Source organism: Diorhabda sublineata, chromosome 3 (genome assembly GCF_026230105.1).
Source record: "Diorhabda sublineata isolate icDioSubl1.1 chromosome 3, icDioSubl1.1, whole genome shotgun sequence".
NCBI lineage: Eukaryota > Metazoa > Arthropoda > Insecta > Coleoptera > Chrysomelidae > Diorhabda > Diorhabda sublineata.
Genome location: NC_079476.1, coordinates 33,991,022 through 34,017,117, shown reverse-complemented (window position 1 = coordinate 34,017,117; position 26,096 = coordinate 33,991,022). Strand labels below are relative to the sequence as shown.

The 26,096-nt window shown below is 34.1% G+C and overlaps 1 protein-coding gene across 1 annotated transcript in view; it reads left to right on the top strand.

The window, feature by feature from the left end:
* LOC130441359 (E3 ubiquitin-protein ligase MIB1) overlaps positions 1 to 26,096 on the top strand; it is a 785,400-nt gene that overhangs the window by 3,948 nt on the left and 755,356 nt on the right. The window contains exons 5-7 of the mRNA XM_056774999.1: positions 368 to 545; positions 2,403 to 2,697; positions 4,958 to 5,271. Of these exons, the coding sequence (XP_056630977.1) occupies positions 368 to 545; positions 2,403 to 2,697; positions 4,958 to 5,271 (787 nt within the window). The remainder of the gene's footprint in view (positions 1 to 367; positions 546 to 2,402; positions 2,698 to 4,957; positions 5,272 to 26,096) is intronic.

Below are 26,096 nucleotides of genomic sequence, written 5' to 3'. Positions count from 1 at the left end.
TTAATCATTTGATAATAGCTGGGTAGTTTCAGCATCTAGGTCAGGTTTAAAATATTTTTCTTGGAAGTTTTGGTGAGATAGTTTGATTTTAATATCTAAGTATAGATGAGTGACCCACAGATGTAGGTGTAATTGTTAACAAGAAATTTGTCAAATTAAAATTTGTAAACTTGGTGTTTGCTATATACGATTTGGTTTATTGCATGATGGAAAAACTACAAACTAAATGGTCAATATTTACTGTAACCAATTTTCCACGGGTTTAATAGAATGAGGGCTGGTTTCATGTATTTTTTTATGTAAACTTTTTAAAGCAACTCATTATTTTGAGATTACAATATTGTAAAACAATTTCTTTTGTGAACAGATGGACTTTCAATCCCGCCGTGTTGACTAAAGTTGCAACTCCGACGAATTCCGGAGGTTTTAACGAAACACCACAGCAGCAGTTTGCAGTGGGAGATGTAGTTCAAATTTGTTCCGATATGGAAAGAGTAAAAATGTTACAAAGAGGTCATGGCGATTGGGCTGACGGAATGGCAGCTGTAAGTATACAAAAAGGTTATTGTTTGAGTGAAAAGGTCTTGACTTGACTTGATCAATAAATATTTAGTCATAAAGGTATCTTCTACCTTTTACTTATCCAAGGGGGACTGCTTTCTTTTTGTCCTAAAAACTGCAATAATCTGATTCCACTAGGATTGGTTTTATTTTATGACATAAACTTGTACTGGCTTTGATGAAATTTATTTACTGACTATTGTACATATTCAAACCCACATTATAAACACTGAGCTCTATATATATGAATTTTTATAGTCTATTAATAAAATATATTAGATGTAAATACTTGTTTACATCTGAAAAAATAACTTTTTGTGACCCCACCTTAGATTTTGGTGTTTAAAGGCAAAATGAATAATAATTTGTGACTTTCTACTAAAGTTAAGTGATTCAAAGCTGCTCTTAGCACAGTGGCACACCATTATCAATTACTTATTTATTATTATGAACTTTAACCTAATTAAGTTTATCATCACTATAAATTGTTTGTATTTCATATTTAAGTCAGTTTTATGGATTGTCAATTTCAAACCCATTAAGGTATCATCTTCAATTATTATTAATGTGCCTGTAATCTACCATAAATATCTTTATCTACTTTTATAATTATTATTGCAAAGGATAAGAATTAATATTTGAAGAAGTAAAATGATACTGCATTCTTAATAGTTTGATATTAATCCTGTCCGATTATTGATACCAAAATTAACTTTAATTTATTATTAAATTTTCAGTTTGCTAAATAAATTGTTTTTAAAACCAAAGTTTATGAATTGAGTTATGTAAGTCTAATATTGATTGTGCTTGTCAGCAAATTTTGTCTTTACATTCCAATGAGTAGAAGAGTTCCACTTTTCAGTTTATTTAATATCAATGTGAAATTCTTCATAATTTATTAAATTGAATATTATTTGTTGATTTAATTATTTACTTGCTCCTAAAATGTCTTAAAAAATAAAATATGGGTGAAATGGAATTTTATCGATGTTTTTATTAGTTCCAATAAGATTTCTGGAACTTGTTTGATGTAAATATAATAAATGAATAATTATAAATGCAAAAATAATAGATGGTATAATGAAATGTAAAGAATCATGTTTGAGTTGCCTTATCAACTGTAAATCCCCCCCGAATTCATTGTACTAGTATATTACTAAGTAAGGGTTAGTTAATGTCTAGTCTATAAAGCTTAGTTGACTTTAAATTATTTATAATTCTCCACATATTATCATCCATGATTGATCCATATATTTATCTCAGTATTTCATTGTTTGTTGACACTTCAGCATTTATTTCTTATGGATTCTTCCAAAAAAGCCTGCAGTTATCTCCAATAGGATTTCGTAAACATAAATCAACCGGGGATCTCCTGAAAACAAAATTTCAGGGAAACGTTACCAATACTTCCTGATGTACATGTAAACTTAGCCCATCATAGTATACCCTGTATATGTTCTAATAAAAATATTGATGTTTACATTTATTTTTAAATTAAATGCACAATGGCAAATTTCCTTTTAAATTCAACCAAAATAAAAAGCTTTTAATGGAATTGTTTTGTTTCTTGTGAAACACCCGAGTTTCCAGTTAATATATAAAGTAGACTTTATTAAGAAGACCACTCACCTTTCTCTTATTTTTTACAACATGTATAAACATCAAAAATTGTTTTATTGGAAAAAGAGTCATGTGAAACACCAGTATTTGAAAAACTTGTATAGTTAACTCTATTTCATTGACTATTCATCATGTGGTTCAGAAGTTTATAAAATATTTTGAACAAATTTAATTATTGTTGTTTATTGATATACAATAACTAATTCATTTTTATTTTCCAGACTTTAGGCAAAGTCGGCCACATCCAACAAATTTACAATGACAACGATCTCAAAGTAGAAGTTTGCAATACGACTTGGACTTACAATCCCCTAGCTGTGACTAAACTAGCCAGCAAAGATGGTACCATGCACGGAACAACTTCCGGAGAACGATTGAGTGCTTTATTAAAAAAATTATTTGAAACCCACGTTTCTGGAGATGTTAATGAAGAGTTAGTTAAATCTGCTGCTAACGGCGATTCGCAAAAATGCGAGGAAGTCTTGAAACAGAGCAATACAGCCGGAGCGGGAATAGGTAGAGTACATATCGATGCTTGAAAGCTAAAAGGCCATAAGCGACAAATTTTGTTAGATTTCTTGTTGCTTAAGTCAACTGAAAACAACACATTTCCAAGTAAATTTGTTTCACCAAAATTATATGTTGGTTTTATTTGTAAACATTTGTGGTTTTCCTGTTTTGTTATAAATTAAATATGAAAACTATTGTTACTTGAGCTGTTTTCCCACGGAATTATTTTCAGTCATCGTGGCGTTTAAACACTTTTTTCTGTATAGAACATGTACTATTTTATTTTCTGCTACACTTCTGGTGTTCATAGAGGCCCCCTATAGGACTCCAGTTAGTATTCATTGATTGTTCTTACTTAGGTTGATACATTCAGCAGATCTACTCTGGTTATAGTTTCCCAGGAGAATATGTGCCTGTCTCAGCTCCTGTAGATTGTCCCAATAATTGGATTTCCATCTATCTACCTTCTTTTCCAATGTTTTTGCTATTGTACTGTAGCTAATACCACAGAAAGGTTCAGGTTCCACGAAGAGCTTTAGCGAGTTGTCAGCTATATTGTTTCCCTTCACTCCTGTGTGTTCTGGAATCCATTGTAGTGGACAAGTGGAAAAATCCCATGTTATTTAAATGTGAAATGTATTATGATTAGGCTGCAAGTTATATTAAAATGCCGCTTATAACCTTTTGCTTTTCATCCATTGCTAAAACCAACTATACTATTTCTTCAATATAGCTTACAGTTATTGTAGTCAGTTATTGTTTTATCAAGGATACAGAAGAAATAATCAAAAACAGGATTTTGTGGATAAAATATAAAATAAAGTAAAAGAAATAACAAGTTAATCAATTAAACATGCTGCTTTTGTTTAGCTAACATGAATTGTGTACTTTAAGGCCGACCGCCCACGATGCAGCTGTTTTGAAACAAAGGTTGCAAACCAGTTCATCTTGCAACGGTTTTTTGCAACGTATAACAGACGGGAGCCGCATACGAGGTGACTCGAATGAAACTAGTTTGCAATTGGTTTTCATTTGATTTTGCTTTTTTAAATAACTAAACCTGAAATTTGTGGGAAAAGTGAAAAAAAGTTCTATCTATCTTATTACTGTGCTCCTACGAACGGTCTAGAGTTTACATTTCGACTTATGTATGGATGGATCCAATAATCTCTCTGTACCCTGCGTTAACTTCGGTATTGATAATAATCAACGTCTTCCTCGTCTGAGTTTGAATATATTGAAAAATTACGTTTCACTGCTGCACCAACTGATTATGAGTCGTATCCGTGTTATATTTTGATTGGAAAACTGTTGAAAGATCAACTGGTTTGCAACCTTCGTTTCAAAACAGTTGTATCGTGGGCGGTCGACCTAAGGGGTAACACCATTGTAGAGTCCGGTTTTTGAAGATGCAAAATCTTAGTTGACTTCATTAAACATGTTTTGAAGTAATTAAATTATTTTTCACAGAGCGTTCAAAAACAAAATGGCCTCAATACAGAGTTATAAGTATAAGAGGAATTTTTCATAGAGACGTCCACAACCAACTTTTCGTCGAAGCTATTGATCTGGAACATAAAAATTAAGTTTTTTTCTTAATGTTCGAACTAAAAGCAAGAGAAAAACGTGGGGATTTAAAAAAATATCAAATTTTAACAAAATGGCGGAAGTTCGAAAAAATATTTTTTTTTTCGTATAAAAAAATCATGATATACATATTGGTCGTAAAACAAAAAATTATTAATAAAATCTTACGTAGCTCCATAGAAAATTATGTTATAAAGCTTCTGTTAATGTTTTGAATCAATCGTATCAAAATTGGCTGAATAATGGTGGTAGTAATGTTAAAAAAAGTGATTTTGAAAAAAACGCTTTTACAGTTTCAAAACGGGTCGACAAGCGTGATGCAACGGTCAAATTGACGCTACACTAATCCACTAACACAAATACAGTTCATAATATCACTAGTGCCACCCATAGTTAGCCGTTTGTACTATTTACTAGTAAAAATAGTCGCTAAGGTATATCTGCAATGGGTAAGCATTTCAGAATGTAAGACGCGCCCCGTTCGCCCGAATGCGCAGTGGGATACCTAGCGTCTGATGTTCATAACTTTTTTTTTTGAAAAATCATTCAAAGACGTAATTTTTATCATAAATCCCAACAATTTCAGCTAAAAAACCGCTTTTTTGAAATTATTACACTGGTGTTATCCCCTCAATATTTATGATTTGTAGTCATTGTGTGAATATTTTCTTCTTTTTAGGTCCAGATGTTAACGGTGTTTTCGCTGGCCATACCGCTCTACAAGCCGCGAGTCAAAACGGTCATTTGGAAGTTATTTCGGTATTACTTCGTTACCATGCAGACGTCGAAATTGAAGATAAAGATGGCGACCGCGCCGTCCATCACGCCGCGTTCGGTGACGAACCAGCCGTTGTTCAACTTTTAGCACACGCCGGTGCCGATTTAAATGCGCGTAATAAACGTAGACAAACGGCTCTACATATCGGTGTGAATAAAGGACACATAGGTGTTGTGAAAATGTTGCTGGATTTGCAGTGTCATCCTAGTTTACAGGTGAGCTTCGATTTCATTTGCATTTTCTTGTCTGAAGTTCTTTGGTTTCCTCAAATTTTTGGTATTATAAAGTCCAGTTTAATACGAGGAATTCCAGTATGCAACAACTTATTCATATCTGTCGGCATTACAGATTATTTGCATATTCGCCTTTCAGCCTGCTTTATCTAATTTTTGTCAAAAACCAGCAACATTCAATGCAAAAACGAGCCGGTCTCATGTCTTTGAACTCAATACTGTACCAGTACCTTGCAAAGCCTCGTAAATACACATACATCCCATTAATAAACATTTCTTTCGGTTTTTTTTTGTGGAAGTACCTCAAGTAGTTTCGTTCTTCTGTTCTTAATTGCTCTGTTAATTTCAACCATTCAGGTCTTGTAGTTTATTTCTCAATCAACATTTTTACATATTCTAACCATCTGCTCAAATAAAAACGTTTTTGAAAATCGAAAAAATCGAATTGACGGGTGATTCGCTGTACAATTCTTGTTTGGCATTCAATGATTTTTTCTTATTCTCACACTTGGAGAAGTGGTTGATGCGACCAAATCACATGTTTTGAAGGTACATCAATCGGGATGGAAAATGGTTCAAACGCATGCAAAAGTGTATTGATCTTAATGGAGAATATCCACATCCAATTATAAATATTTGGTTTTAACTGTCTATCTCAAAACTTAGCAACCCTGGTAAAACCGAAACTGCAAAAAAACTTATTAAATGAATCTTTATATTCATATATTTATTATTGCAGATTTCGGTAAATCAGTATAACCTTCAGATAAAAGCAATTTTTGACCTTACAAAAATGCTAGATGGAAACCCTTTCACTACAATTATTTGCACCAAAATATGATCAAGATTTTCATTTTTATTGAAGTAGTCCACCACCATCTCTTCTTCTTTTTAGTGGTGGTTTATTTTTAAATAATGTTTTGATAATGTATGTGTGCGATCTTTTGATATATTCTCCTGAGGTTAAAAATGGTTTCATATTGAAGTTGGCGCTCCATCTTTCTTGTTTTAAATAAAAACTTTCGAATATGACATATTAATAAATACATAAGCTGTCAAACCGAGATGGCTGCCAAATGACAAACGGAAATTCGTTTCGTTTCACGTAATAGTTTTTTATACTAATTTAAATTGTATTTTTTGTAATTCCGTAAATCCCGGAATTAGTTAATTACAATCCCGGGATATGAGAGCGTCTGGGACTCAAGATCCCGGGATCTCAACATCTACAACTATACTAGACAACATTCAATTATTTCGATTTTTTTTATCGCTCTCCAACTAAATGAGCTCGAATTAATTTGAATCTTATTGACGCATTTGGTCATTCTAAACGATCGAATCTTTCGAAATGCGGATATATTGGCGCATTTTGGTTAGGTGCACATCACCAACATTGAAGTTATGAAAAGACTAGGGAAAGATAAGGAAGAAGTCTTTACGCCACATACTAAGACATGATAAATACAATCTATTGCAGTTGAGTGAATAAGTCATAGTAGAATAAAGGAGAAGACTGCATTCATGGTTGGTTAACCTACGCCAGTAGTTCGTAGTGTCATCTGTTGATCTATTTAGAAAGGCAGTAAACAAGATAAGAATAATCTTGTTAATAGCCAACGTTCGCAACGGAAATGTAACGGTAATGAAAGAAGAAACGATTGAAATAAAAAAAAATAGTAGACTGTTAAATGAACATTTGTTTCGTGTAATTGAATTCTTGATAAGTACATTATCCACCACACAAAATTTGAAGATGTTGTTAAATTGCTTAACGTATGAGAGTATCACTTGGTTTGTTGAAATAGGCCTTCTCTAGTGCCTTTACTCAATCCTTAACCGTCACTATTCAACCTTCAACCTATTTACCTTTCTATGTATTTCAATAACCTCGAGTAAATATTTGCCGAAAAAATCAAATGATGATTTATACAATCTATAGGAATATACCACAAATGTATAAAGTGAATCATATTTCAGACGTAGAACTTTGCGGGTCCAAGGGGAAAAGAAGACGATGGATCATAGGCGTGCGGCATTAATAATTATCGAATGAATTTAATTCGAGGAAAATACAATTGAACATCGTAAATCCGAACTTGTAAAACGCGGAAAATCTAAAATCCGGATTGATTCGTTTGTATAGTAATTTCCACTTTTTGTATTTGACACTAGATGGCGACACCATACACAACTATAGCATGAAGAATTACGGATTTACGAAAGTGTCGCGCTGCGCTGCGATCGCGAGCCTGAGGATGAAGAGAAGCTCTAGCACTCGCAAGCAAAATTTAACGACTCAATTGCAAATGATTTTCCGTAGCAGCAGCGGCGAATATCGACACTGCCTGGAATGAAATTAATTCTACGATTTTGACTAACGCGGAAGAAACTGCAGGCAAAAAAGAGCATCTTGCAAAAAAACCTTGGATGGTCCAAGAAATCATGATTAACCTTATAGAGGAAAAGCGTAACTCTAAGAACATTAGCCCACAAAAATATATACAATTAAAGAAACAAGTAGAGACCATAAAAAGATGTATGGAAGAGAGCTGTCTTGACATGGAAGAATTGAACAATAATGATGGAATTAACTGGAAATACAATAAAATATTTACCAATGATCGCAAAGAACACCAAAGGAGAGAATCCAGTTGACAGAAGATGACAAAAAACGGACTTGCAGCAGAGCGCGACGATGAGAGAAGAAGAAAGCGGACAGAAAAATCTTGAAAATCAGAAAAGCAACCGGACCTGACAAGATTCCTAGAAAGGCTTTGGACGATAGGAACTTGATCCATCTCACAAAATTGTTCAACAACAGGGGAAATTCCAAGAGACTGGATTAAATCAGTATTCATTTCATTGTCTAAAAAGAACAACCCTAAGTCCTGTGACGAATATCGGATTATCAGTTTAATGAGCCACACACTAAAAGTACTTTTGAAAATAATTCAACAGAGAATATATCGAAAATGTGAAGAACAACTGATGATGATGAAACGCAGTTTGGCTTTAGAGAAGGATTAGGAACTAGAGAAGCATAATTCGCTATCACAGTACTACTACAGAAGTGCGGAGAATACAACAAAAATGTATATGTCTGTTTCATTGATTTCTAGAAGACACTTAACAACTATTAACTTAGATCCAAACGATATACGATTAATCAAAAGTATCTATTACAATAAAACGGTAGTAGAATCGAAATTCAAAAAGGAGTTCGCTAAGGCGGCGTTCTTTTCCACAACTATTTAATCTATATTCACAGTTTGTATTTCAGAGGAACATTAATCAACAACTTAAGCTTTGCCGATGATACTGCTATGGTTGAGAGCGAAGATCTTCAAATCCTATTAGAGAGAATCAATCGAGAATGTGGAAATGTAAGACTCACTATAAATATTAAAAAACTAAATTCATGGTTATAAGTAAAAACCAAAATATCAATATTAACATTATTCTCACACTGAATGGAAAACAAATAGAGTGAGTGCAAAAATACAAGTATCTTGGTTCAAATGGATCCAGTCGAAGAAACCAGATCAGAATTGAAATGACTCGAAAGGCATTTGTCAAGTACTCCTCAATGTTTGCAAACAGAAATCTAAACCTTCACGTCAGAATAGTATTCATGGAATGTTATGTGTGGTCAGTATTGCTGTACAGAGTGGAAACCTGCACCTTGAAAGCTCAAATGATCAAAAAATTTGAAATATTTGAGATGTGGTTCTATAAACGCATCCTGAAGATACCTTGGACTGACAGAATCACCAACGACGAAGTACTAAGACGCATTGGTTGCAAAAGAAAGCTGTTGACAATTATTTAGGTAAGAAAAACATCTTACATAGGACACATCTTACGTAACGACAAATACCTACTGCTACAGAACATAATGCAGGGCAGAGTAGAGACAAAGAAAGGCATCGGAAGGAAGAAGAAATGAAGAAATCCTGGCTCCATAACATAAGAGATAAGACAGAGATGCATTTAAAAACGTGTTCGCCAACCTTCAATGAGAAGACGGCATGAGAAGAAGAAGCACTCTCTGAAATATCATATATGCTAAAAATTCTTATCTGGATTTAGATGAATCTGATATTATCGAAGTAATGAAATGCGACAACGATGCCCCAACAATTAATATATTAAGTGATAGCGAAATTGCTAATTCAGTTCTAAATGCTAATGAAAATAGTGATGTGTAGGAGGAAAAAAACTGTGAAGCAGTTGAGAAAAAAAAATGTCTATAAAGTAAATACTATAAAAAGTATTAAAAAAGGACGTATCAAATGTTGATATATGATAAATATTAAAAAAAATATTCCAGTTGAAGATCTGATATGCATTTTCCCCCTTTCCACTTATAATTTTTTTTATTTATTCTTTATTTATTATTACTTTTATTATTGTTACTAGCTGGGCCCGCGACTTCGTTCGCGTAAATAAGGGTGGATTTTTTATAAACTCTTCTTATTTATTTATTACCAAGGATAAATAAAATCAATGTTCGATATAAACAGATCAATATATTAAATAAAAATTACACTTACTAATCTTACAACATAATATATAAACAAAAAAAACAGTATTAACAATGCTTCTTTATTAGGATATATTGAAAAATTCTTAGCCTACTATAGAACCAAACAAAATTTCAATGTCAAAATATTTTATTACTCAACAAATTCTCCTCTTAATTGGATACATTCATTACAGCAAACCCGCAACGTCTCTAGACCTTTCAAAAAAATGTTTCTTCTTTCTCTGCAAACCAGACCTCCACAGCTTTTATTACATCCTCGTTAAAAGAAAATTTACGACCTTTTCAACTTTTTTTCAGTTGAGGAAAGAGATGATAGTCGGATGTAGCCAAATCTGGTGAATAAGGGGGGTGTTCTAGTAATTCAAACTCTAAATAACGAATTTTTTGTATGGCAACATGAGATTTGTGTTTAGGGGCGTTGTCCTGCAAAAACAAAACACCTTTGGATAGCTTTCCGCGTCTATCGTCTTTAATTTTGTCTCGTAGAGTGGTCAATAATTTCGAATAGTAATATCTAGTTATTATTCTACCCTTATCCAAAAAAAAAAGCCGTGAGCAGCAGAGCTCCATCACGAAAGTCGAATTTTTCGTCGAATGAAGTATTTAACTAATACACAAACAAATCTCTCCATAAAATGAATTTCTTGGAAATGATATCAATTCTCAATCTTATTTCTTTATATGGAAAATTTGCTATTTCTCAATAACTTTTCATTTCACAAGTTAACTCTCTCTCTCTCTAGAATGAAAATTCATAATTTCAATAGACCCGGTGGTCTCGAACCCTCTTGTTCAATTCCAATTGACAACAAAGAAAAAATTGACATAATGACAAGAAATTTCGAAAATGGAAAGTAAAAAAAATCACCCTAGCAACGATCATACTCGTATTATTCATTAAATAGGAGGCGGTCCAGTTCAACAATTACAAGGATCAAAATGATTTCGGGCGTTTTGTGCTAGAAGAACTGAAGAAGAAAACTTTAAACTTGAGAAAGACAATTCTTCAACATCACCCCTACTTGCATGCGAAGTTCGAACCCTCTAGATAAACTTTTTCTAACCAAAAAATAAGAAAATATAACAAAAATGACTATAAAATGGAGAGGGGTGGAGATGGAAAGTTTCGACCTTAGACAGGAAATCATCTCGCAACTAATTGAACCTACATGTGAAATTTCATTTTTCAGTCGCTTTTCGTTTGACCTGCAGGGGTGAGCAAAGGTCAAAAACCACTTTTTTTGCACTGCGACCCCTCGAAATATTCATTTGTTTTCAACCAAACTCTAATAACATCAATCCGCCGCCAAAAAAGTCATGTATGCTAATTTTGAACCAAATCGGACCCATAGCAATTGCTCGAGAGACGAAAATAAGAATTGTAGCTTAAACAGATATATAGATATATATAAACTACAGACATTCGAAAAACCATCATAATCGTGTTCAGGAGGTCTCAAAACATGGGAAAAATGATGTGCCCCCCATTTTTCTTCTAGTCGTGCCTATCGTAATAGTTTAATTTTTCCTTGAAAAATTCGACTAAAAATCAATCATGATTACTACAAGGCAATCCCAAAAAACTGAAGCAAGAACTTTTCCAGCAGATTTTTGGACACGAAACTTTTTAGGTCTTGGAGAACCTTGGAGAGTGTCGCTATTCCATCGATTATTGCTTTAGTACTGGATGGTGTTCTCTAATCTCCACAACATACCAAACATTTTAAGGAAATCGGGCGTATGCAACATAAAATTTTGATATTCATGGCGTAGTTGATCTATTGATAAATATAAATGGTCAGTGTCCAATTTTGATGAAGACTGAAAGTAATCGAAACATCAAATTTTTATTTGCTTTTCAAAAACTATAGAAAAAAGTTAATTTTTATAAGACACCTAAAATAAAGGTGAGTCAGAAACATGAAATTATTATAATTTTAATATTTATTCATTTCAAACTACCAACTCTTCTTAAATTAAATTGAAAATATACACTTTAATAACTAGTTATAAACTTTGTGTTTTAATAAAAAGAATGAAAAACCGAATTAAAAAAGAACTAAACGCTTCTACAAAAAATCCATATTGCAATTTGGATCGAAAAAAAAAAGTATAATTAAGCTACCAATATAATAGCGAGATAGGGAACTAACAAAATAACAAACCGATATATTGTCATTGAGAGTGGATTTTGTAGAAATCCTACGCTATTGAAGCGTGAATGCTGGGGATTGTGTCCGATTGTTTTAGTCGAGCGATTTTGTCACGTTTTAATGGTGTGGATTAATATAAATGAGTAGTAATACGGTCGAGTAGAAATTTAAACTAAAATTTATTTTGCAATTGATATTCTAATATGAAAATCGAAAATCGTGGTATGTTGTTCACAGGAAAACTTGATATTCAGAAAAACTGAAGACGTTGGACGTTTACTCATCTCGAATCAAAGCAGACATCATAGAAATAGAGTTAGTATACTTATAACGTCGGAGTTTACCAAGTATATTAAAAATTTTCTTCCCATCAACGACAGGATGGCACTACTCCAGTTAAATAGTAAACCATTTATAATGAATATTATTCAAGTATATGTCCCTACTGCTCCAAAGAAATATGACAATGAAATAGAACCATTCTATAGACATTTAAAAACCTGAAGAAAAATGAAGTCACATACATCGTACATCGTACATACATACATACATCGAACATTAACTGTTCTAAAATAAAATATATGGTATTTAGTCGCTTGCCGTACCATGACACACAGCTACAGGTAAACGGAAGAACGATTCAAAGAGTGTCCAGTTACAAATACAGTAGAACCCCGGTTATCCGTGCCTCGATTATCCGTGTTCGCGATTATCCGTGGTGCGAGGAGAATAGTAAAAAAAAAAAAATCAGGGCGCCCGACTTTTGAGATGGAATACCCATTTCTTTCCTTGCTCAATACCACCCTTTGGAGTAATAAATTATTGAAGATTTGTTGGGTAAAAAATAAACACCTTGAATTTATTCGTATGTACGTAATTATTAAAAATATGCACCCATTCATTACAAGAAGTATCCGTATCGGAGGAGAGAAATTATGTAAAATAAAATATTAAACTTTAAATGTGTACATATGTAATTAAGGTTTCAGACGCCTGACCTATTATTGATTCTGAGAAGCGTTTATGCCTAAGTAGAAAGAGTCGCAAAGCCTGAATTGCTAATTCATTCCAGCAAATGGTTTTTGTTGATTTTCCCCCTACTCAAACCTCACTTTTGTTCACTTTCAGTGTTTCAGTAGCTTCTGATTAGTTTTCACCTACTGATCGGTTGGCTAGTTTCTTTGTTTATTGACTATGGCTTCAAAACGTAAGCGTGTCGTGCTTTCTTTGGAATAAAAAGTGTTCATTATTAACCGTGTCTTAGATCGCGGTGAGAGTGTAAGAAAAGTGGCGGGTGAGTTTGGTGTGGGAGAGCAGACAGTGCGTGATTTAATTAAACGAAAGGATGAAATTTTGCGGTTCATATCTTCAGCTGATTCCACATCTCTGCTAGCGTCAGGAAGAAAAACAATGAGGAAGTCAACATTATCTGACATGGAATCAGCTTTGTTTGAATGGTTTAAACAGAAACGTGCTGAAGGGATTCCTATCTCTGGACTGATGGTTTGTGAAAAAGCTAAGTGGTTTCACGAAAGGTTGAATATTGATGAACCATTTGGAGCTTCACAGGGTTGGTTATTTAGATTTAAAAACCGGCATGGGATTAGACAATTAGACATTCAAGGCGAAAGTCTAAGTGGCGATTTAACAGCTGCTGCAGTTTTCAATGAAGAATTTGGTTCGTTGATCTCAAAATTAAACTTGTCCCCCGATCAAATATACAACGCAGATGAATCAGGGCTCTTTTGGAAAATGTTACCGTCGAAAACATTAGCTGCGCAGTGTGAAAAGTCAGCTCCTGGACATAAATCTAGTAAGGAAAGGCTCACTGTCATGACATGTTCAAATGCATCGGGTACACGCAAGCTAAAACTAACAGTGATCGGGAAAGCTAAAAAACCACGATCGTTCAAAGGAACAGACGTGAAAAGACTTCCGTGTAACTATTACAGCCATCCAAAAGCTTGGATGAATCAGGCTATTTTCAAAGAATGGTTTTTTCAAGATTTCGTGCCATCTGTGAAGAAATTTCAGGAAGAAAATGGACTTGCAAAGAAAGCTGTTCTCCTACTTGACAACGCTCCTAGTCACCCATCAGAATCTACCCTGAAAACCGAGGATGGGCTAATTTTTGTCACCTACCTTCCTCCTAACGTCACATCATTGATACAACCAATGGACCAGGGCGTCATTTCTTCCTTAAAACGAAGGTGTAAAAAGATTTTTCTCCGTTTCCTTCTCCAAGAAAATTGTGTCGATTCAATGAAGGACCTCCTCAAAATGTGGACAATAAAAGATGCCATTTTTGCTGTTTGTGATGCATGGGAAAACTTGCCATCCATCGAGTACATTAAGACTTTGCTGGGCAAAAATTTTGGACCAAGAATATGGGGAAGAAGACAACATGGATGAGCACGATGATGTACAAACTTGCCTTGAACTGTCTAGATCTATTCCAGATTTCATCAATGTTGACCGAAACGATATTGTTGATTGGCTGCAAAAAGATGAAAATGAGGAGGGGTTTGAAATCCAAACCGATAGTGACATTGTAGCGCATTATCTTAGTAGTGATACACCATCTACTTCTCAACTGCCAGAATCGGAGGAGATTGATAGTGACACTGACAATTGTTTTGGTCCGACAGAAGAGAAAATTCAACCAACAAAAGCAATGGAAGCAATTGATATTCTTCTGAATTTTTGCGAGCAGGAAAATTTTGATTTAAACGACGTCATCAGTCTCAGAAAAATCAGGACCGAGGCGAGAAAAGTTATTGCCAACCGTAAAAAACAAAAACTGATAACATCTTATTTTCGACCTATGTAAATTCACTCCCTGATGTATTTTTCATTCTTTTTGATTTTTTAATTACTAAGAATGCATTCGATTTATGTTTTCTTTTGTATTTTGTACATAAATATAAACTGTTGTTAGAGAAAATATGTTACGTATTTACTTACAATAGCGTCTAGTAAAATATTACTATCTCCGGAAATATCTCTAATGGTGTTAATTATATTTGTACATGCTTATAATTGATAATTTTGATGTACTGATTTACATTTCTACAAAAATTGATGTTCAATAAATTTTTTCTCGATTAACCGTGGTTTTCATTTATCCGTGTAAGGGGGACCCCACCATTACCCCGGATAATCGGGGTTCTACTGTATCTTGGTTACTGAACAACTGGATCGAGATAAGGAAATAAATAAAATGTAGAATTGAGGTAGCTCGTACAACATTTTTTAAAATGAGATCACTCTTCTCTAATGATAATTTGAAATTTCAACTCCGGAAACGAAAGATCAAATTTACATATGATCAGTTCTTTTATATGGTGTCAAAGCATGGACTTTAAGAAAATCTACCATTAATCACTTAGATGCTTTTGAAATATGGTTATGTAGACGCATGCTCAAGATACCGTGGACAGCTATGTGAACAAACGATGCAGTCCTTAACAGAGCCAATGCGGTTAGTGAGTTGGTGGATAACATTAAATGCAGAAAAATAGCTTATTTTGGACACATAATTGATTATAATGGGTAAAGTTGAAGGTTGTAGAGGAACTGGAAAGAAACAAGCCTCTTGGTTGAAGAATATGAGAGTAGAGAATGGACTGGCATAAGAGAAGCAGGACAGACTAGCTCAAGATAGAGAGAGTTTTGTCATGCTGATCGCCAACGTCAAGGGGACTTGATACGGCACGGTAAATCAAAAGCGCATTCTAATGAATCGAATTTTTCGCGTCGATTTAGATCTGTAGAGGAAACCTGGATCCACCATTAGTCTTTTGGATAAAAAAAACAGTCTAGAGCAGTGGGGGCATGCATATATTTCCAAAAAATCAAAAAAGTCGAATAGGTGTCAAAAAAATGAATCATCAAAATGGGTATACGGAATCGACAATCCCCGCCGGCGAATTTTTCGGATACAAATGTAAAACATCCATCCATACTCTTGCTGTTACAAAAACATCTCGCTTTCTTACTGATAATAATAGAGATGAAGCAAACTTGTTTTATGGCACGAAATTCTTTGTAAAACTTGCGTATTTAGTTCTACATTTCAAAGGGATTAATGCAAGGGCCTCGAAATCATGCTTTTACGCAGAAAGACAAGATTACTGCATTTATGAAAAAATTGGAACTGTGAATAATAAGTTTAAAAAATAACAACTTCGTCATCTTCCTCACTTTAAAATTACCCGTCTTGCTGATGAAATAGAAGAAAGTAAAGTTCTTATTAATAATCATTTCAACTTCCACTGATAACCTACATCTCATTATAAAATGTCCACACACCGATCACAAATTATCAATAAAAGAGCACATACACCAAAAATGGCAAAAATTAAAACCAAACTGCCACTACCCAAAAAAAGAAGAGAACAAGTAATCCTTAATCTTCTAAGAACTGGACATCGTCTAAGGATTGGACATCTAAGGCGGTCCCTATTCCACACAACAACATTGTACAAAATATTTTATTGTACAATAAGATTGGAAGGCGCTTAGAATCTAAACGATCAATTAAATTCCACAATAAACTTCTAGTTCTAGTAGTAGTTCTAGTTAGCCTAGACCATGCATAAACAAAATATTGCGTTACCATAGCAACGAACAATTTGACGTCAAAAAAATAAACCAGATCTACGCAATAAATTAAAAGAAAAAAGATGTCCGCCGTAGATTTACGAAGATATGTTTAATATACTTGGTGATCAATGTCCTTCGGATGCGACCGTGAAAAATTGGACTGCAAGCTTCAAAAGAGGTAAATTTTCCATTGAAGATGGTGACCGATCGGGAAGGCCAGTTTCTGTGTCAGTCCCCGAAAATATCGATGCAGTTCATGACATCATTTTATCAGACTGTCGAATTGGGCTAAAACGGATATCTAAAGCACTGAATATTTCATACGAACGCGTTCATCATATAGTTCACGTCAATTTGGACATGAGAATAATCGCTGCAAAATGGATCCCCAAATATATGAATGTTGATTAAAAGCGAGCAAGGGTAGAAGCGTCGCGTTCGATCTGTGCTCGATTTGAAAACGATGTAGATTTCTTAAACCGAATTGTTATTATTTATGAGACTTGGGTACATTTCTACGTTCCAGAACCAAATCAATAATCGATGGAATGGCGACACTCTGGTTCTCCAAGACCTAAGAAGTTTCGTATCCAAAAATCTGCCGGAAAAGTTCTTGCTTCAGTTTTTTGGCATTGCCATGGAGTAATCCTAATTGTTTTTTTGGATAAGGGTAGAACAATAACTGGAGATTACTATTCGACATTACTGATCACTCTACGGAAAAAAATTAAAGAGAAAAGACGCGGAAAGCTATCCAAAAGTGTTTTGTTTTTGCAAGACAACGCCCCTGCACACAAATCTCATGTTGATAAACAAAAAATAAATTCGTGATTTAGAGTTTGAATTACTAGAACACCCTACGTCTTCACCAGATTTGGCTCCGTCCGACTATCATCTCTTTGCTCAACTGAAAAAAGTTTAAAAAGTCGTAAATTTTCTTCTAACGAGGAGGTAATAAAAGCTGGGGACGTTTGGTTTGCAGAGCAAAAAGAAACATTTTTTTTTATAGGTCTAGAGACGTTACGAGTTCGCTGTAATAAATGTATCCAATTAAGAGGAGAATATGTTGAGTAATAAAATATTTTGACATAGAAATTTTGTTCGGTTCTATAGTAGGCTAAGAATTTTTCAATATATCCTCGTAGTTCTCAAAGAATTGAATTTTTTCTTCACATCATCTTTTCTTGCCCGTGGAAACATCTCTTTGTATTTAGACAACAATATTTCGTAAGCATCACTTCTTTTTTTCACGGTCATGTTATTTCTTACTCTTGACATTCCACAAAGAAGGTAAAATTCTCTTTACAATTGGATACAATCGACGATAAACTCTCTTTTCTTAAGGTTTTCATTCTCTTTTTCCGCCATTATGTACGCGCGCGTGTGCTCCTCGTCAAGACTAAACACAAACTAAAAATATTGCGCAATAATGACTTTACACAACGCAATGGAAAAATATGGTGCAGTAAAAATTAAACTCACTGAAACTTTTGTTCCTAAACGGTCAATAATATTGCACAATTCGTAATATTGCGCAAACAAATTAACAGTCTCTGGTCGCCTAACAAAGGAAACATGTCCATCATGCCAAACCAGACTCACAGTGAAGCATCTACTAATCGAATGTCCTCAAAATGAAGAACATAGAAGACAGTAAAAGCTAGGAAAAAAAGAGTTATGTTATCTTAAAGACACAAATTTGATATCTAAAATCTAATCTAATGTAAATGTCTCCCCTGCTAATAACTCTTAGTAGTTGATGCGGGGTTATGTATGCTTAAATGAGAAAAAAAAATAATCATTTGACCAGTCCATGGAAGCAATTCTCGTTTTACTTTGAAGATCTTGACATGTCCAAATATGAATGAATTAGAAACCTGTTTGTGATTGAAAAATATGATAATTTTGGTCTTGCCACAGCAGAGCAGGGAATGATAATTGACTTATCTGGTGATAGCACATTAAAGCAGATGTTTCAAGACGAAAATAATATTGTTACGGTTTGGCTTCGAGTAAAAGGCGATTCTCCTACTTTGACAAAAGCTTAAGAAATTTTATTTCCATTTGTAACAACTTTCCTATGTGAAACTGGTTTTTCTACAGTAGCTGTCTTAAAAACAAAGTATCGATCTCGCTTAGTGATTGAAAAGGAACTTAGAACCGCGATTTTTTCAATGATACCACGGTTTGAGAAAATTTGTGCTGAAAAACAAGCCCAACCATCGCATTAAATAAAATTTCTTTGTATTTTTGTAAGATTTTTTGTAATTACATTTAAAATTATTATTTCTTATGATAAATAAATATTTTTATCTAATATTGTATATTATTTTGTAGCAATTCAAATAAATTATAATATCAGTTGAATATTTATGAAATTAGATTGTTAGAAAAATTAAGGGGGCGCAACAATTTTTTTAAAGGGTGGACGTAGGTAGAAAAAAGTTTGGAAACCACTGGTCTAGAAAGTGGATTGCAAAAGAGGCGAACTTGCTACGAAAAGAACAAAGATGATGACTGGAGTAGTTGTTACTAGTTGTTACCGAGAAAGGGTTACTTTAAGTGTTCAAATTAATGCCCATCTTGATCAGTGCATTTACGGCAACGAAGGTTGCGTGGTCTTCTTGCAAAAACGAGGTCCTTGAGAAAATCCCTCAGGAAGAAATCACAGGGTGTCCGGTCACAAGACCATACGGATTACTCAAAGAATCCTTGTCTCCAAAATGAACATAACTAATAACGCGTACTGCGGCGAAGCTCCGTCCTGTATGTTCGGGAGTGTTGGATCTCTGTCGATTTTTCCACGTGATTCTTCGAGCAGCCTGTAGAAAACGAATCACACTTCGCAATTCACACTTGGCAGGAGCATCAATAATGGCGGATATGTTTACGTGGCTGTAGCACAACGCCGATTGACGCCTGAATGTCAACAATGGCAGAGTGTGTTGTGCGAGAGCTTCGCAGTCGCCTACAGCGCATGCCCGCTTTGTTCTGCCCGCGTAGCGTCTGCTCGGAGCAATCGGATGCTGAAAAAAAAACGATCCTCGTATATAAGATTAACCGAACAGGATCTGTTGTATAACCAACATTTTGCTGAAAAATTGGCGTTTTTTTAGCATCTGCTATTCGTCTCGGTTGAAAACGATGATTTTTAATTCTGCCTAAATAGCATAACATCTGCCGGAATCGCATTAAAAAAAAAGATAAATATATCAGGATTATGCCGCTGAAATAGCTAATTACTCTCAAATTTACGGTTATGAAAGCCGGTTTTTAACATTCCGGCGCAATAAAATGTAATAACGTCGAGTAAAAATTACATTTTTGTATCTGTTGGTGGATTAAAGAGTAAATTGAATAATGAGAAATAGCGTTTGACCAAATCTATATTTTTTATAGAACAACGTTATTTTTCTAACAGAACGGAAATTATACAAACAAAAATTGATATTTATGATATCTTTTTATCCTACCTCTCTTTATGCTAAACCAATAGAATTGTTAGTCGGGCAAATCTAGAATAGAAATGCGTTCAAAAAACAATTTAATTAAATTGAAAATGTAGCAAACAGTCCCGATCCAAAAGCATTGTCGGCAATTTTTTTAATGCAGAAAATTCCATAGCTCTTCTTCGAAATCCTCAAAATCTCGCCCTCGAGATTTCCGTCGATATCCTCATTTTGCCGTAATTTATCCATCCGACATCTGAACAGCGAGTTTTTTATCACGGTTAACGATCGACAATTTGATAAACTATCCCATTCCATAAACATTTACTCTGCCATCTACCGTCTACTCGGAATAATGCAATTTGATGTTATCAATATAGGTCTGTTAAAGTATATTTTTAAATTGGGGAAAGAAATCACTGGTAGTTGGATATTGGAAGTGGTTTAATGCAGCAATTTATTATTATATATATTTGGAAACAAAAACAAAAAAGAAGTTGCATGTACAACTATTTAAGTATCAGCAACAATTCTTGGTCCTCCAACACGCTTACTGGAAAGTGTTTGAGTACTCGAACTAAACGGCATCGTACGCTAGCGTTTAGTTCCAATTAGAGACTTTGAAAGGGAAGTTGTTGGACCGCTCTGATGAACGTCAAAAACGTCGAAACTAGGCAGACAATTTTCCCCTCTGCCTGCAATTCCGAACTATTACCAATATCGATATCGACGAAATGGTCTATGGACATCACGGTATCAGAAGTCGTTGCGGTATTAGCGCCAGGAAATTAGTTGCGGTATATCACTCCTCATAGCTTCTTATTGTATTATTTTATCTTTCTATAAATTATCATGGCTTCTAGCTTTTTCCATTATCTCCAAATGTTGTTTTTGTTTTTATTATATTCAATATTTTTAAATGTTTTATCTCACTTAGTGCTGCCATCTTATTTTTGGTGGTCCTCTCAGTCTACTTCACATTCGGCTCCAGATTTTTTCACTTTTTTATTACAGAAAACGACTGCCGTCTCTACATGCCCATAACATTTCAACATTCAATACTATATCTCGCCATTCCAGTACTAAAACTATTTCTTCTAGTTAAGACTTTTAGAATAACTATTAAACAATATTTTTCCATCGAATTGTCAATATTTTTCAATAGAGTAGAGTAAAAACAGTCATTACCTGTTTAAATAATAATTCATAGATTATATGATAGTTGTAATTGAAACGTTATCATTCTACGAGGTCTGGCTATTAAATAACGAGACTGCGCGGGTGGAGTAGAAAACGGTTAGTGCGTTGGGTATTTAGATATCTTGTCTATGCACGTCCCAAAACACGTTTCCGTCACTATTATAGTGTCTGTGAAGTAGCGGTTTGAAACGAATGTGTTTTTATCATGTTCCGAAAACCATGTGTAACGAAAAACAGGAGCAACATATCAATCTCAAATTTCTCGTTAAATTGAAAAAAGACTCCGGCTGAGTGCTATAAATTGTTACAAGAGGTCTACGGGGACAATTTTTTATCTCCTGCGCGTGTTTTTGAGTGGTGTAAGCGCTTTAGTGAAGGCCGAAAAAGCACTGAAGATGACCATGGCTCAGGTCGCTTTGGGACTGCTTTAACTTCGGAAAAAGTGACCAAAATCAACCAAATTGTGCGTGCAGATCGTTGAATGACCATCTGGATGATTGCCGAGACTGTAAACGTCGATAAAGAAACGGTTTACACAATGAATTACACATGACAGAAGTCTGTGCGAAGTTGGTGCCAAAAAATGTGAATCCTGACCAAAAGCTCTTCTGTCAACGGGTCTGCTCAGATTTCCTTCAAAGGTTAGAAAACGATTTGTTTCGAAAGGGACCCGGATTTCAGTCAATGGAAGCGGTAAAGCAAAAAAGGCAGGGCTCCTAAAAGGCCCTCACCAAAGAAGACTCTCAGCACTGCTTTGATCAATGGAAAATGTATTTTTTTATAACATAACAAAAAAATTCATAGACTTAACTTTGGAGCGCTGACGAACATGGTTCGTTTTGAAATCGAAGCCTCAAAATTTTTACAAATATTCTTTAACTATTGCAAACGACAGTCAACGATTAAGCTTTTAACAAAAAATTGTGATGTAAGTATTTTTTATAACGTCACAAAAACATTCATCAAGTTTACATTTGAGCGCTGACGCGAATCATTCGTTCTAAAATCGAAGACCCCAAAGTTTGGAAAATTTTCTTTGCCTATTGAGAAGGATTTAAAATAAGTAATCTATTAACAAAACTTTCTTCAACTATTAAAAAGGACACTGGAATATCGAATCCAACTTTCTATCCAATGGTATAGGTTATCTGCTACAAAAATTCTCATTTATCTAGGGAAATTTCACAAAGGACAGTGCGAACGACCAAAATGTAATACTGCTATAACAGATTTTAAAAAATACGCCAAGAACGAATCAAATTGAGAATCTACTAAGTAGATTCTCAATATATTCTTCTCAAGAGGTGCGGAAGACAAAATCTAAATATAAATTTGCTCAAACTTAAAAGTGACCAGAATTTGGCTAAACAATGTAGACAGTAATAAGTTTTCCTATATACTTACATTATATATTTTTGTTGATAGATTACTTATCAAGTCTCCTCCGCAATAGTTAAAGAAAATTTGAAAAAAATTTGGGTGCTTCAAATTCAAAACGAACGATTTCCTCACAATCCATCATTTCTATTTTACCTTTGTAACGGATGTTATATGGATAACATCACCAATGGATGTATTAACTGAAGTTATCGGAGGAGACAAAATTACTGAATTAAATCGAATCTACTGAACCCAAAGATCTATTTGATTGTCGTAGCGGATTAGAAAATTAAGCACAGATCTCCCAACTTGTGCAAAATACTTCTGTAGATGTCGATGTAGATATCGATAGTGATTAAAAGCCGAAATGATTCAAAGACAAACCCGTCTACGCGCGCCGTCTTCAATTCAAGTTCGTTAGGAGCTTCGCTCAAAGACATACGTAATTGAGTTTCGATGTTCGGGAACAAATTTTCTCCGTTTCAAATGAATAATACGGATTAAAAAGACGTGTAAACAGCGGCGTGTAAATGTCGTCTCAATTTTGATAAACACACCGATACTTGTTCTTAAATCGTGTGATTTTTGACGGCCTGGTATTTATTTCTCCAATAACAGATCTATGATTGACCAATGGTTTTGACAAAGTACTTTTTTTCGATAATCATGTGTATTTTTCTACTTAATCTCCTTTTACACGGCGTTGAAAACCAGAATAACCGGGAAAAAGACGGGAATTTCGCAGAGCAGGGAAAAACCGTGGATTCGACGGGAATTTTCTAATAAACAAGGAATTTTCTGTAATTTTGAGTGAGCCAACCAGACATAGCAAGTTGGTGTTGGTGTAGCTCAAAAATATTCCGACTAATCTCGAAAATCGCAGCATCCAATGTTGCTTTTGGAGATAATTTGACGAATCAGATCACTCTATAGAGTAGATGATTTTTAAATGGAAATTATCGAAAACAGTAGTTATAGTGAAAAAAGTGGTGCAACTTCTAATCATTTCTCATGGCAGTGCGACAACAGAGAGAGGATTTTCTGTCAATAACAAGAATTTGGTTGAAAATTTTAAGGAAGAATCACTTCTAGGCCAAGGATTGGTATACGATTCTCTATAAAAAATTGGTGGTCTATATGAGGAATGCCTACTCAAGATATAACGAAGCCCAATAAAGACAAAAAATCACAAGAATTGCTGAAAACGGAAAAAAGAAAACATAAAAAAATAGCGACTATTACGTAGCGTTATTGGAACGTTTGATCGACGAAATCAAGAAAAATGGCCTCATATGAAGAAGGAAAAGCTGTTTCTTCAAGACAATTCATGGCCTTCAGCGAATTTTTCTTGATCTCAGAACCTGAACCGAAGCCTATTTTGAAGCTAATCATAAATCGTAATATAAAAATGCTATCGAAGACGACTATATTGAACAAGAAAATAAAATTTAAAAAAAAATAGAATTTTTTCTAAGCTACGAACTTCACTCATCTGTTAATTGTAGTTAATCCTCCACCTCATTTTTTTTACAAAAGTTCCTTTGAAGAGAGGTAAATAGAGTTTTTTAAATTATCTCAATCTAATATTTCCTAAGGATTGATGAACGAAACACTTTTATAGACTTAATCACTCAAATTAACGATTTCTACCATATATAACGGGGAAACTTTTGTTACACATAATTTCATTATATTGTTTTCCCTTCTATTGAACAAATCTTTTACTTACCCAATGAACAATAACTTCTGTTATTTGATTGTACATTTGTGAAGAGACTTGAATTTCTATGAATTGTGTAGATTGATTCAACATCGGCCTTTTGCTATATTCGATTGTTTCTTTTCTTAATCAATGCCATATTTAAGCGGTTTTCTCTGTGCTTTGTTTTCCATTTCCATTATTTCATGCTACGTATGAGAGACCACTATCTTTAAATATTTATGTAATAATCACAGGTCGATCTTGAAATATTTTTTGAGTTAGAAAAGTACTGTCAGGTTTTTCTTATTTATTTAAACTGTTTTTCAACGGTGGGGTGGATTCATACACACCAGTTAAGTAAATTTATTTATATACTAACACTAAGTACCCGAAACTATTTACTTTTCAGTAAACATAACTATACACTAAGACTTACTAAACACTTTTATAATTTTTAACTTATTAATTTATTTAAACACACCGCCTACTAGACTATCCTGATGATTATTTAGAGACTTCTCGCTGATAAACAAGGGACTGTTTATACAAAACAGATTTCCCGATAATTCGGGTTCTAGAATGTCAATAAACAAAAACGCCTTCTTAGCAATTGATTGTATAAAAACGTCCACAACATACTTTGAATGAAACTATCAAGAAATTGCTGAGGAGTTATCCGCTGCATCATAGGACCGATTTCAGGATCTACGTCAGCTATTTTAGAGTTTTTGAAAAAACTTAGTCGTTCGATATATAAAAAAAGGTTTACTTAAATTGTAACTTACGCATTGGGGCTATGAACATTCAATATTAACTATTTTCACTATCAGAATTACTCACTAGTCATCATCGGAAATATTTTCATCATCAAGATAAATGATAATTTGACTTATAGCGATTGTTATTAGTAGTAATAACAATGAGACAAGTGCAAACATTACTTTTACCTAAGTAGCATTTTCGGGATTAAAAACAGCTGCACTTCTCCCAATAATACCTTCATTAAACAAAGTAAATTTATTTCAACATCGACTTTCGCAGATTATGAAGAGAGTCGTAAATTAAAAATTCTGGAGATATTCGAAAGCGGAAAAGTTCAAGTGGCATCTCTCAAGAGTCGAAATTCTTATTAGTTCGTTGTCTTAATGACGACCGTTCGGAATAAATCTTGATTAAAAATTAATTTAACACGAACAACTCCAAACTCGACGCGTGTTCTTTGCTAGAACAGTCACGAAGCATCGCTTAAAATAATGTCAATTTAGTTGATAAAGTCGTTTGATAATTCCTGATAATTAGTGTCATTACCTATTTAATATTTTCGACTTTTGTTTAATGAAATTTTCAGATGACTTCATGAGTGTGTATATTTTTATTAAACTTTCACCAAAACAAAACAGAATTTACAGAATAAACCACAAACATGAAATAATAGTTGTAAATGTTTTGTTTCATTTGGGAAAAACCTGTTGTGTGATAAGGCACACATAGAATTAAAATCAACACAGAATAAACAGAATAATAAATAGGACTGGAATCATCAAACAAGGAAAGATGGTACCCAAACGGTTCTGAAACAACGAAAGGAAGTAGGATATGAGTGTAGTGGCCTAGAAATAGATATTCTGTAAGCTCGGAAAAACCCTCCAAGCAATTGGGAGATTTGCTCAATTTAATATCAATGAAAAAGAGAAAGAAAAATAATAATGTTGGATGGCCAAGCAGCCATCAAAGCGCTGAGCTCTTTTGCAATCAGTTCCAAAATGATT